Source organism: Bufo gargarizans, chromosome 5, assembly GCF_014858855.1.
Source record: "Bufo gargarizans isolate SCDJY-AF-19 chromosome 5, ASM1485885v1, whole genome shotgun sequence".
Lineage (NCBI taxonomy): Eukaryota > Metazoa > Chordata > Amphibia > Anura > Bufonidae > Bufo > Bufo gargarizans.
The window spans coordinates 449,009,960-449,024,119 of record NC_058084.1 but is presented as its reverse complement, the minus strand read 5'-3'; the positions used below and the strand labels follow the sequence as shown (position 1 = coordinate 449,024,119).

The 14,160-nt window shown below is 43.6% G+C and overlaps 1 protein-coding gene across 1 annotated transcript in view; it reads left to right on the top strand.

Annotated features, from left to right (window-relative positions):
- Nucleotides 1–14,160, top strand: part of CACNB2 (calcium voltage-gated channel auxiliary subunit beta 2) — a 315,627-nt gene that overhangs the window by 23,315 nt on the left and 278,152 nt on the right. The window contains exon 2 of the mRNA XM_044293750.1: nt 9,669–9,761. Within this exon, the coding sequence (XP_044149685.1) occupies nt 9,669–9,761 (93 nt within the window). The remainder of the gene's footprint in view (nt 1–9,668; nt 9,762–14,160) is intronic.

Here is a 14,160-nt window from a genome sequence, read left to right as displayed (position 1 = left end):
GAGGTTGGACGATAAGGCAAGAGGAGAAGTTTATGTGTGTTTTGAGGGCCCGTTGGGGGCTCATTTAAAGCAGGAGGTAAGGGAGCGAATTTGGAAAGGGGAGTACATGGAGATTTTTTCGTTGCTCCTGTTGGAAAAGTTCAACCTGGATAGGGTAAGGAGAGAAAAGTGGAAAAAAGAGAATGAGGAAAAGCGAAAATATTGGTTAATACCGCAGACGTTTCAGAATTGGTTACAGGCGTTTGCGATATTAGTCAGTGTGATAAGGGAAAAGGTGCCGGAGTGCTGTTCGGCGCTGTTTTGCTATTTGGACAAGATTGGAGAAGCGTACCAGGTATACGGGGGGATAGCATGGCTGCGCTATGACGAACAGTTTAGGCAGTGGAAGGCGGTGTGTCCAGAAATTAGATGGGTTCACAAACATATAGCTTTGTGGTTGAAAGTGACTGCGCCTATTAGATCGGGGCAGCCGTTTTGAAGGGAATCCGGAAGTGGGGGTCAGTCCAACATCGCGGCAGCATTCGTTTAACGAAGGGGGCTGTAAATTCGGAGCTAAATGCAAATTTAAGCACAAATGCTCCTGGTCCCATGGAGCGGCGCGATGCTTCAAGAGTAATAGACAGAGGGGGGGCGACATCAATAGCAAAGGGGGTGACGCCGGTCTGTCTGGAAAGGATGGAGCCATTCCTCGATAGATACCCAGCTATAAGGGCCGTGGAGTTGTTGCGGGAGGGATTTTCATTGGGTTTTAGAATTCCGTTCATTCCAGGGGAGGTGGTGCTGTTTAAAAGGAATTTGAGGTCGGCTATGGAACACCGGGAGGTAGTGGCAGAAAAACTTAACAAAGAAGTCATACTAGGTAGGATAAAAGGGCCTTTTTCAGAACCTCCATTAGTGATTTTGCAGGTGTCACCACTGGGGGTGGTCCCAAAGAAGGAGGCGAAAAAGTTTCTAATTATTCATCACTTGCCTTTTCCTAAGGGATCGTCGGTCAATGACGGTATTGATCCGGCCTTGTGTTCCATGGTCTATACCTCATTTGATGCGGCAGTGGCATGGGTTAAAAAGTTTGGAAAGGGAGCGTTACTAGCAAAGACGGATATAGAGGCGGCGTTTAGGTTACTGCCAGTGCGTCCCGATTGTTTGCATTTGTTGGGGTGTTATTGGGATGGGGGATTTTTTGTGGATTGTTGTTTGCCGATAGGCTGTTCCCTGTCGTGCGCATATTTCGAAACGTTTAGCTCATTCTTAGAATGGGCAGTAGTGGACTCGTCAGGTTGTGAATCCATCATTCGCTACCTTGATGATTTTCTTTGTATTGGACCACCGGATTCAAGATTTTTGTGCATTGTTATTGCACACTTTGGGTACATTGTTTGGGCGTTTGGGGTTCAGTTGGCAACGGAAAAGACGATGGGGCCAGTCACAGAATTGAGTTTTTTGGGGATAGTGATTGATACGATTAGGATGGAATGTAGATTTCTATTGGATAAGTTGGAAGACTTGTAGTGAAAAGTAGCGAGGGCACGGCGGTTAAAAAAGATTAAATTGTGTGAGCTTTAATCACTTTTGGGAAAGCTTAATTTTGCATGCCGGATTATACCCATGGGGAGGATTTGTAGCACAAGGTTGGCGGGGGCAAGTAGTTGCACCACACCACTACATCCGTTTGGGTAGGGAATTGCGGGCGGACTTGCAAGTTTGGTGCTCCTTCCTGGAGAGTTATAACGATCGCTCACTATTTATGGGGGAGGTGGTGGATTCGTTTGATTTCGATCTGTTTTCGGATGCGGCGGGGGGTTGCGGTTTTGGCGTTTATTGTGTGGGGTCAATGGTGTGCTGGAGAGTGACCAGTTAGTTGGGTTGAAAGGGGCTGGGTGAAGAACTTAGCATTGTTGGAACTTTTTACTATAGTGGTTGCGGTTATGCTGTGGGGGGAGGTTTTTCGGGATAGGAAGGTTCGCTTCCACTGTGATAATTTGGGTGTGGTTCAGGCAATAAACGGGTTGTCGGCCTCGTCGCCGTTAGTACGGTTGCTGTGATAGGTTGAATGTTGGGAATGAGGATTTGGAAGTTCCTTTGTTGTTGTTCGTAGGGCATTGTGGAGAGGAAGGTTGGTCGGTGACAAAAATTAAGTTATATAGCAGGTTTGGCTTTTGGGTTCAAGTTGAGAAAAATTACAGATTTTACAAAGTCGTTTCTGGTCATTTGGGCATCAAATGGTTGGCGTTGGTTAAGGGTGGGGGAGAATGGTAGGAGGTCAGTGTCTTTTGCGTTGCTTTTGGAGTTGAGGGAGCAGTTAGAAGGGATTTGTAGTTCGGCCTGGGAGGTGGGTTTATTTCGACTAGCCTTTTCATTGGCATTCTTTGGGGCTTTACGCTTGGGGGAGTTGGTTTGTCCGACGGTTAGTCGGGTGGGTGGGTTGTTTAGGGATGACATGGATTTGTTCCACGATAGGGTGGAATTTGTAATGTGTCGTTCCAAGACGGATGTAGAAGGAAGGGGGCATAGAGTGGTGTTGTTCGGTATTCCGGACTGTGCAATGTGCCCAGTGCGTTGTATGCGGGAATATGGGGCGGATGTTAAGGTTGGGGTTTTGCCTTTATTAGGGCACGCTGATGGTTCCTTTTTGTCCCGCTTTCAGTTTTCAGTGATTTTTACAAAGTGTTTAGAGCAGTTAGGTTTGGGTCAAGCGGGGTATTCCAGCCATTCGTTTGGGATTGGGGCGGCGACTGAGGCAGCTAGGTGGGGGTTGGGGGAAGAGGTTATAAAACGTATTGGGCGCTGGGAATCTATTTGTTTTAGGTATTATATCCACTTTAATCGAATGTAGTTTGAGAGAGTTGGAGGGGAGGCCTTAGCGGGGTGGCGGGTGTTGGCAGCAGTGTTGTTCTTTGCTTTTATTTTCTCGTTACGGATGCAGTACCTGCCCTAGTGTGGATCTTGAGACATTCATATGTCTTTTGGGGGGCTGTCTGGGCAGCGGTTTGGCCAGACGGTCAGCAACTTTGCTTCGATCGATCGGCGGCGTTGGTAAGATGGTTGGGTCGTAGGGGCATGGTATGGAGCCGTGTACTGCCGGAGGTACACCGTTTTGTTAGGCTGGATAGGGCGCCAGATGTATTAGTGGTACATGTGGGTGGTAATAATTTGGCACGTCCATTTCGGGAACTTGTAAGAGACATTAAGTTCGACATGTTGAAGTTGTGGGCCTTGTTCCCAAAGCTAGTGACAGTTTGGTAGGACATAGTCCCGAGGAAGGTTTGGGGGGGTGCCAGGTCAGTGGAGGTGGTGAACAGGGCCAGAGTAAAAGTTAATCGGGCGATAACTCGTTTTATGGCCAGGAATGGGGCGGTGGCGGTGAGACATATGGAGCTTGAGAAAGGTGTTGGAGGTTTTTGGAGGTCTGATGGAGTGCATTTGAATGCAGTGGGCCTGGATATGTCGAGTTTGCCTTTACAAGGAGGGATAGAGACCACTTTGAGGATGTGGAGGGACACACAGAATTAAGGGTTCAATTTGGTGCGTTGGTGGCAGGGGGAGGTCCTTGAAGTTCGCACGTGAGGGCTCCACGGTTGGAGCTGGACTCCCATGGTGGGCGATCAGTTGTTTTGCGGAATTAAAAGGGGCCATTCAGTGGTGCTTCTGAGCTGGCCGGCAACGGCTGGAGGCAAGATGGCTCACCCGGTTGGGTAACTCTGTTATTTGGGGCTTCAAGGACCTCCCCCGGGAGTAATTGTCATTGTTATAATTATGTTTATGTTTTGGTTAAGAAAAGGTTATGGGTATATATAAATATATACAGTGCCTTGCAAAAGTATTCACCCCCTTCACAACCTGGAATTAACATGAATTGTTTGAGGATTCGCATCATTTAATTTACATAACATGCTCACAACTTTGAAGATGTTTTTTTTTTTTTATTGTGAAGCAAACAAAAAAATAGGACAATAATAGAAAAAGTCAATAAATTCACCCCCCTAAAGTCAATACTTTGTAGAGCCACCTTTTGCAACAATCACAGCTCCAAGTCGCTTTGGATAAGGCTCTATGAGTTTGCCACATCTTACCAATGGGATTTTTACCCATTCCTCCTTGCAAGACTGCTCCAGCTCCTTCAAGTTGGATGGTTTGCGCTTGTGAACAGCAATTTTTAAGTCTGACCACAGATTTTCTATTGGATTGAGATCTGGGCTTTGACTAGGCCATTCCAACACATTTACATGTTTCCCCTTAAACCACTCAAGTGTTGCTTTAGCAGTGTGTTTGCGGTCATTGTCTTCCTGGAAGATAAACCTCCTTCCTAGCCTCAAATCACGCACAGAGTGGTACAGGTTTTGCACAAGAATATCCCTGTATTTAGCACCATCCATCTTTCCCTCAACTCTGACCAGATTCCCAGTCCTGGCTGCTGAAGAACATCCCCACAGCATGATGCTGCCACCACCATGTTTCACTGTGCGGATGGTGTTCTTTGGGTTATGTGATGTGTTGGGTTTGCGCCAGACATAGCATTTTCTTTGATGGCCGAAAAGCGAAATTTTAGTCTCATCAGACCAGAGCACCTTCCTCCATACATTTTGGGAGTCTCCCACGTGCCTTTTCGCAAACTCACAACGTGCCTTTTTGTTTTTAGCTGAAAGTTTTGGCTTTCTTCTGGCCACTCTGCCATAAAGCCCAACTCTATGGAGCGTACGGCTTATTGTCGTCCTATGTACAGATACTCCAGTCTTTGCTGTGGAACTCTGCAGCTCCTCCAGGGTTACCTTAGGTCTCTGTGCTGCCTCTCTGATTAATGCCCTCCTTGCCTGGTCTGTGAGTCTTGGTCGGCGGCCGTCTCTTGGAAGGTTTTCTGTTGTGCAATGTTTTTTCCATTTGGTTATGATAGATTTGATGGTGATCCTGGGGATCATCAAAGATTTGGCAATTTTTTTTATAACCTAACCCTGACTTGTACTTCTCAACAACATTGTCCCTCACTTGTTTGGAGAGTTCCTTGGTCTTCATGGCAGTGTTTTCATTTCCCTAATTATGGGACTTCTGAAGGTAATTGGTTGCACCAGAGCTTTTTATGATCTTCCTAACAAAGGGGGTGAATACATACGCACATGCCAATTTTCTGTTTTATATTTCTAAACAATAGTTTTATTTATATATTTTTCTAATTTCACTTCACCAACTTATGCTATTGTGTTCTGATCCATCACATAAAATTCAGATTAATAAAACATTGAACTTGAGTCTGTAATGTAACAAAATACTTTTGCAAGGCACTGTAATTTATGTTAATAAACAGCTGCTGTGGCCAATTTAATCCAGCCTGGTGTCTGAGTCTATATTAAGGTTTGACAGGGTATGAACCATTGGGTTGGAGTTTATTGGGGGGATGGGGTTGGAGAAAAAGGGGGTTAAAATTGAGAGGGGGCGAACGGAAAGTAACCAATACCCCCGTCATGCACACACATACTCTGCATACTAGGGGTTCTCCATAATGAGAAAGAGTACCCCTTAAACAACAGTCTCTATACTCATCTATATGAAATAAAAGGCTACTTTCACACTCTCTTTTTGGGCGGATCCATCATGGATCTGTTACAATTATATAACCGCATGCATCCATTATGAACGGCTCCGTTTGTATTATCTGTAACATAGCCAAGACGGATCCGTCATGAACTCCATTGAAAGTCTGTTTTCTATTGTGGCGGAGAAAATGGATTCGTCCACACTGACTTACATTTTGTGCCAGGACGTATCCGTTTGGCTCAGTTTCGTCAAGTGGACAGCAAAACGCTGCAGGCAGCGCTTTGGTGTCCGCCTCCAGAGCGGAATGGAGACTGATTGGAGGCAAACATGCATTCTGAGCGGTTCCTTTTCAATTCAGAATGCATTAGGGCAAAACTGATCAATTTTAGACCGCTTGTGAGAGCCCATGATGGATCTCACAAACAGAAAGCCATAACGCGAGTGTGAAAGTAGCCTCAGACACGTGGACACATATTACTTGGTGGTTAAATTAGGCCATGGCCTTCTTTATTAAAGAACAGCTTCGCTTAAAGGGGTTTTCTGAGAATTAAATATTGATGACCGATACTCTGGATAGGTCATCAGTATCTGATCGGTGGGGGTCTGACTTTCAGGATCCATGATGATCAGCTGTTCAAGAAAGCAGCAGTGCTTGCAGGCCAGTGATGACATGTTCATTGGTCATGTGGCCTAGGAGCAGCTCAGCCCCATATAAGTGAATGTGGCTGAGCTGCGATACTAAGTACAGCCGCTGTACTATGTACAGCCTGGTGAGCAAGGAGAAGGCAGCGGCACTCACATGAGCACCAATGCCTTCTCAAACAGCTGATTGGCGGGGGTCCCGGGTGTTAAACCCCCACTGGTCATCAGTTATTAAATCTTGGAAAACCCTTTTAAACTACCAAACTATATATACAAATATAACACTGCATGAAGAATACTAAATAAGTAGACCAGCCATAAGCTCGGCCAACACCAGTATACCACGAGTGACTTACCCCACTGGACTATGACAACTAAATAGATGGCATGGGACCCAACCTACCAAGAGTTATTACAATTGTAGCCTGTAAATGCAAATTAAATGTATCTAGTCTGATATCAGAAAGATGAACCCCATGGAAAAATACAGTCTGGGCATACCCCCTTTAAAAGTCCATGTGCCGAAAAGAATATGTAACAGCTGTTCCAGGTGTCCACCATGGCGTACATCTTGCAGCAGAGCGACCATTGCAAGGAGCGGCCATCTCTGCCACATGACAGTACAAGGCAGGGATGGCTTTTTTGGGAGAATAATCCCAGCTAGGTATTCTTTCAGAGAGGCTGAGTGCACCTATCAGCTTCCTATAGGTAGTTGAATCCACTAAGTAGTATGGCAGCAACTGCACCACCAGCATCAGACTTAAGCTTGCGCACCAGCGGACTGCTGGGCACATAGAGTTTTCTTGGCCACACATTCCGTTATCAATGGCTGATGATGGAGTGCAGTAGAATTAGGAGGAGGAGTAGTCTGAGCTGGAGAAGCAGTAAGTGATGATAACAATGACAAGGACACTGCAGTATATGTGAAGGGCGGCTTGGCTTGTGAAAGGGAAGCTGGGAGAAGGAGGACACTCTTGATGCGCTAGCTGGCAGACACTTCTATTTACCCACTGGATCGGGTGATGTTGCTGCAATACAGCTGTGGTGCCTATGTTTGTGTCTGAATGCTTACAGCTTATTTTAATCTTACAGATTTTTCACATAGATATGCTTTTGTCTTCTGGCAATGTGGAGAAAAACTGCCATATGGGAGATACTTGCACTTCACAGAGCTAGTAGGCTTAGATCTGGCACATTTGGAGCCTGAGCCCAGAGTATCAGTGCCATCACCGGTTACCAAGTTCCTGTAACACAGCTCCATAGACGTAAATATAAAAAAAAGTTATGGGGGGGTGTCAGGATATGGTAATAAAAATTAAAATTTATTACAAAGTTTTATTTTTTTTCAGTATTAAAAACTATACAAATGTGGTATCGCTGTAATTGTACTGACCTGGAGAATGAAGGTTAAATGTCAGTTTTACCAAATAGGGTACACTGTAAAAACTAAATCATAAAACTGACAGGAAGAAAAATAAAAATGTAAAAATGGAAGAGTTAAACAGTACTAGTAAAATTACAAGTGTTTTTTCTGTAATTTAAAATAGAGACACAATCAAATGTCCCTATCCTTCTACATACACACTGTACACTGGTATTAAAAAATTACTTTAGTAATGCAGTTTTTGCAGTAAAATGTGTTTGAACTACATGGTGTGCTGCAGTAATGCATTCACTAACACACGTATAAGAATGCAATTTTGACAGTAAAATGTCTTTGAACTAACATGGGTATGAGAATGCAATTTTTGCAATGAAACGTCTTTGACCTACACGGTCTGATGCAGTGATACAACACATTTGTTGCAGTAAAAATAAATTGCGTTCAATAAAATGAGTATAAAATAAAAAATATTGCAGTATTGCCTTTTCTGTAAACTCTCATTATTTGCAGTAATATGCAACACATTCAGTAACACAGGAATAATGCACAACTGCTCAATGTTTGGAGCAGAATATATACTATTGGGGTGTTGGCAATAAACCTATGAACCGTAGAAACTTGAAAAAAAAAAAAGCTACTGGCTGTCTGTTAATATATAGACAAAATGAGTTATTGCAGGGAGGGTTTTGCAATACAGAACTAGCTGCCAGCAGCTGCATTAACTATACAACTGGATGACCTCACTTTTTCTGTTTAAATTACCTAAAATCTACCCAATTATATCTCCATATTCTCTCCCTATATGGTCCTTTGCACAGCTAGATTATTGGCAATTGCTTTTTGTTAGACATTGCCATAACACATGCTTCAAAGTCACAAGCTGAACATAGAATGGTATTCTATGATATTTTCAGCAAAGGACCTTGAATCCTGCCCCTGATTGGGTGATCAGACTGTCTGTCAGACTCTGAGCCAATCAGGGCAAGCCCCCCGTTCCACTTTCTCCTAGTGTAATGTGATCCTCCATCTTTTTTCTCCTTCATGGTTTTGCCCACCAGTATTCATAGTAAAATTGCACTGGGCGCAGTTTATATGTGATTCCTCATAAACGAAATCGCTAAAACTTTGTATTTGTTCGGCGGATGAATTTTTGTGAAATTCGTAACAAATCCAATTCATTTAGAATCGATTTGCTCATCTCCAGTTCAGACCTTGCGGATTAGTTGAAGACTTTTGCTGTGGATTTTGAAATGTGCGTCAAATTACAGTACAATGTGAATAATGAGGTCTTACAGAACCCCATTCATGAATAAGGAAGTTGTGGTGCTCTGTTCCTTACGCAGTACCTTAATTGGAGGATGTTAGAGAGATAAGACCCTTCACTCTTGTGTAATTAGCAAAAGTCCCAGTCATCGGATCTCCACTGAACAGAAAATGTCCAGCTGTATGCCAAGGGTGGAAAGCCATTTGACCTTTTAAAGGGGTTTCCGGAAATTATATACCAATGACCTATACTCTGGATAGCTCATCAGTATCTGATTGGTGGGGGTCCGACACCCAGGACACCACCGATCAGCTGTTTGAAAAGACACTGATGCTCACAGTAGTGTCTTGGCAAAAGTTTTGATCGGTGGGAGTCCAAGTGCTGACACAGCCACCAATCACTAGAACGAGGAGAGGGACGTTCTCACGTATTGCTCTCTACCCTCGTTGCAGGAGAGGAAGCAAGACGGAGCCGTTACAAAACCTATGGGCCCATCTTGATTCTGATTACTGGAGTGAGGACAGAGAAAGCACTATGCGAGCGCTTCTCTCTCCTCAGTCTAGTGATCGGTGCAGGTCTCAGCACTCAGAGACCCATCAAAACTTTTGATATGTCTCTATGTTGACATTATAGAGACATATAAAACGTTTTATGAAAACAAAGTGAGCCTTTAAATGCCGTCAAAACAGATCCAATTTTTGTAGATTTGTCAGGTACAGAAGTAAAATTATTACTGCTGCCTTTCAGCATACTTCAAAGTCATAAGTATACTGCATATTCCATACTGATAGAAAAAAGTGCAATACATGAAGAAAATGTACCTAGAATTAACAACCTTCTGTGTATTTTCAGAGCTATGGGAAAGGAGCTAGACGGAAAAACCGGTTCAAAGGATCGGATGGAAGCACGTCTTCTGATACTACCTCAAACAGCTTTGTGCGGCAGGTACAGCGACTTCAATGGAAATGTCTTGACTTGTGTTTTTCCTTCAAGAATTTTAATAAACCTGTATTGTAGTTTAAAAGAGGTATTCTCATTTACCTGGAATCATATCATCAATATGCCTTGCTGAAAAAAGGAGTGCTGGTAGATATCCGCCAAAGCGTGCCACAGTCCTTTTTTTGTGGTGTCAGACACTGCTGTATAGAAGTATAGAAGTCCATGGCATACCAAGCTCCTTTCAGTCTATAGCAGGCACTGACATATTGTGATACTATGGCCGCTGTGTTTTCTTCTGGGCAGAGATCAGACAGTCTCCTGAGTCTGCTGAGTATTTGGGGAAGTGCGACAGGAAGTGGGCCTTATCCTCCACGTCCCCTGGTCGCACCGCTGGCACAGTCTGTTTTCCCTGGGCTTGTTAGTTCTGTTGGTGCCCCCCGGATTTGATGAGCAGGCTGTGGACGCTAAGGCTAGGTCTACACGACGACATGTGTCGTGCGACAGATAAGGCACAACTGCACTGCAACATTTGACGCGCGACATTTTATCGCACCAATGTCGCACGACAATTTTTAGAATGATAGTCTATGGTGTCGCAATGCGACATGCGACATGCTGCGACGTGACAGTCGGAGAAAAATCCATCTCGAATTGATTTTTTGCAACTGTCACGTCGCAATAGCAGCATGTCGCATTTTGCAGTGCGACACCATAGACTATCATTCAAAAAATTGTCGTGCGACAAATGTCGTTGTGTAGACCTAGCCTAAGTCTGTACTGGCTCAGGATCTTTCACTCTTTGGGGTTTAGTAGCTTTGCCATATATGTTTGTACTCCCTCTGTAGGCTCTGGTATATTATCTTCTGCAATATTCTATGTCATTCCTCCAGACATTTATATATTCCTCTTTGCTCCTGTGTATTGTCTTCTGGATTTCACCTTCTGTCAGGCTGTATTGGTTGGTGGCTTGCTCAGGCTGGGTTTGGGTGACTCGTTGCAGGGTGCTTTGTTTTTCTGGAGCTTCTTGATGTAGCAAGGCTTTGTGATGGTAGAAGCTAGGACTGCTGCTATGTAGATGGGTCCTGAAGGATAGCGCCCTCTTCTGAACAGCAAAGTATAGTGGGAATCTGCCCAGCTCTGCTCAACAAGTGCTGTTTTAGATTCTCCTGTGGACCTGGAGAAGATGTTTTACAGAATTCCAGTTAAAATATTGCTGTTGGTCCAGAGTCCCACTTTGACCAGTCTGGGTATGTATCTGGACCCCAGACTTCGCTGATATCTATCTATCTATCTATCTACCATATTTTTTGCTTTATAAGACGCACCTGATGATAAGCCGCACCTAGGGTTTAGAGAAGGAAAAAGAGAAAAAAAGAGGCGTAGTGGCGAGATGATCGGTCATGAAGTCAGGCCCGCCTCTTGATATGTGCGGTGCCTGCTCTCGCTTCTTACTCCCTGCGCTGCACCCGTCCTCACTCAGCCCGTACTGCAGCCATGTTTCACAGGTTCGCTTTATAAGACGCACTGGCTTTTTTAACATTTTTATACTTTTTGTAAAGCCTTGGTTTTTCGGGATGTTTCCTCTGTCTAGTTGTATGACAGTTTACAGTAAACCACTTCATATTTTGTCTGTTTCTTCTTCTGTGTTTCCCTGAGCAGTTTGTCATAATGATACCAAATAGGGGGGGACGTCGGACATGCAGGAATTCTATTTTCGGAGTATGTTATTTAATATATTCTTTTTCTCAATTAAAAATTCTCCTATTTCCCATGTGCCCTGTGGTTATGTCGGCCTGTAAACCAGCTCCAGGGCAGATTACATTTGACGTAGATTGATAATAAGGGCAGAGCAAGAAAAAAAGTAAAAACTGAAGCCTGCTAAATGTTCTAATTGTCTGTCTACTTGTCAGGGAAATGTCCAGCCACGTTCAGTTGCATTTTTATTTACCGGGGAGGGGAGTAAAGCTTGAAAAAGCAGCTTTGAACATTGGCTAGATCAACATCATCTTTTGGGCAAGTGTCAGAAGTCCCCCTTACATATCAGTTTGTCAGCCGGTTCCACTGAAATTAGAGGCTTCAGCCGACAACATCCAATTTTGAAGGCTTTAAAGGGCATCTGTCAGCAGATTTGTCCTTATGACACCGGCTGACCTGTTACATGTGCACTTGGCAGCTGAAGACATCTGTGTTGGTGCCATGTTCATATGTGCCCACGTTGCTGAAGTTTTAATATATGCACATGAGCCTCTAGGAGCAGCGGGGGCGTTGCCGTTACACCAAGAGGCTCAGCTCTCTCCGCAACTGCCGCTCCCTCTGCACTTTGATTGACAGGGTTGGGAATTCAAAACATCATCACAGCTGGCCCTGTCAATCAAAGTGCAGAGGGCGTGGTAGTTGCGGAGAGAGCAGAGCCTCTAGGTGTAATGGCAACGCCCCCGTTGCTCCTAGAGGCTCATTTGCATATAATAAATCATCATTTTTCTCAGCAATGCGGGCACATATGAACACGGGACCAACACAGACGCCTTCAGCTGCCAAACGCACATGTACATGTACAAATCCGCTGACAGATGCCCTTTAACTCAATTACAAAGATCTTTGCTATTTTTACTTAAAGGGAACCTGTCATGTTGAAAATCCAAACCAGTATGCAGGCAGCATGTTCTAGAGCAGGAGGAGCTGAACAGACTGATATACAGTTTGTGGGGAAAGTTTCTATATATTTAGGAGTTTCTTGATCTCATTCCCGGCTCATTTAGGAGTTTAGGAGTCCAGTGGGCGGTCCTATCTCTGTATCCACCCTCATACGAGGTCAGTCACTGAGTAGGACCACTCATAGGCCCAGAATGAACAGGGATTTAGATCAATATATTACAAGTGGTGCATTCAAACAACCATTTGTATTTTGCGGTCCTCAAAGCACGGATCTGCAAAGTACAGATAACGTCCGCATTGCATCGGTTTCCTTGTGGACCCATTGATTTTAATGAGTCTGTGGTCTGCATTTTCCGTTGCAGACTATGGATGCAAAAAGCACACGTTAGACATCCATGCGCTTTCTGCATCTGTACGTCCGTTCCTTAAAAGATAGAACGTGTCCTATTCTTGGCTTGAAGTCAATAGGTCCACAAAAAAAATTAATGCAACACAGATGTCACTCGGAGGTCATACATATTTTGTGGATCCACGGTTTGCAGACCACAAAATACATATGCTAGTGTGAATGGACCCTTATCATGAATCTTTTCCCATAAAACTAGATATCAATCTGCTCAACTCCTCCTGCTTTATAGCATGCTGCCTGCAGATAAAAGAATGTCAGAGGGCCTTCCTAGGGGGTAAAAAATGGGGATGTGTCCGGGTTCAGCTCTGAACCCGGACAACCCCTTTAACACTTCCCATCTGGGCATTTGCCCCCTTCCTGACCAGGCCTAATTTTGCAAATCTGACATATCTCACTTTATGTGGTAAAAACTTTGGAACGCCTTTACTTATCCAAGTCATTCTGAGATTGTTTTCTCGTGACACATTGTACTTCATGATAGTCATAAATTTGAGTCCATATATTTCACCTTTATTTATGAAAAAATCCCAAATTTACCAAAAAATTTAATTTCTATTTCTCTGCTTTTAAAATAGAGAGTGATACCTCATAAAATATTTATTACTTAACATTCCCAATATGTCTACTTTATGTTGGCATCATTTTGGAAATGTCATTTAATTTTTTTAGGACGTTAGAAGGCTTAGAAGCTTAGAAGCAATTTTTCAAATTTTTAAGAAAATTGCCAAAACCCACTTTTTAAGGACCAGTTCAGGTCTGAAGTCACTTTGTGGGGCCTACATAGTGGATACCCCCATAAATGAGCCCATTGTAGAAACTACACCCCTCAAGTTACTTAAAACCGATTTTACAAACTTTGTTAACCCTTTAGGTGTTCTACAAGAATTAAAGGAAAATGGAGATCAAATTTTTAAATTTCACTTTTTTGGCAGATTTTCCATTTTAATCAAATTTTTTCTTTAACACATCGATGGTTAACAGCCAAACAAAACTCAATATTTATTACACAGATTCTGCGATTTACAGAAACACCCCACATGTGGTCATTAAATGCTGTATGGGCACATGGCAGGGCGCAGAAGAAAAGGAACTCCACATGGTTTTTAGATGCCATGTCCCATTTGAAGCCCCCCTGATGCACCCTTACAGTAGAAACTCCCAAGAAGTGACCCGATTTTGGAAACTAGGGGATAAGGCGCCAGTTTTATTGGTACTATTTTTGGGTACATTTGATCATTCATTATAACACTTTATGAGGCAAGGTGACCACAAAATTGGTTGTTTTAGCACAGTTTTTATTTATTTATTTATACAGCGCTCACCTGAAGGGTTCGGTCAAGT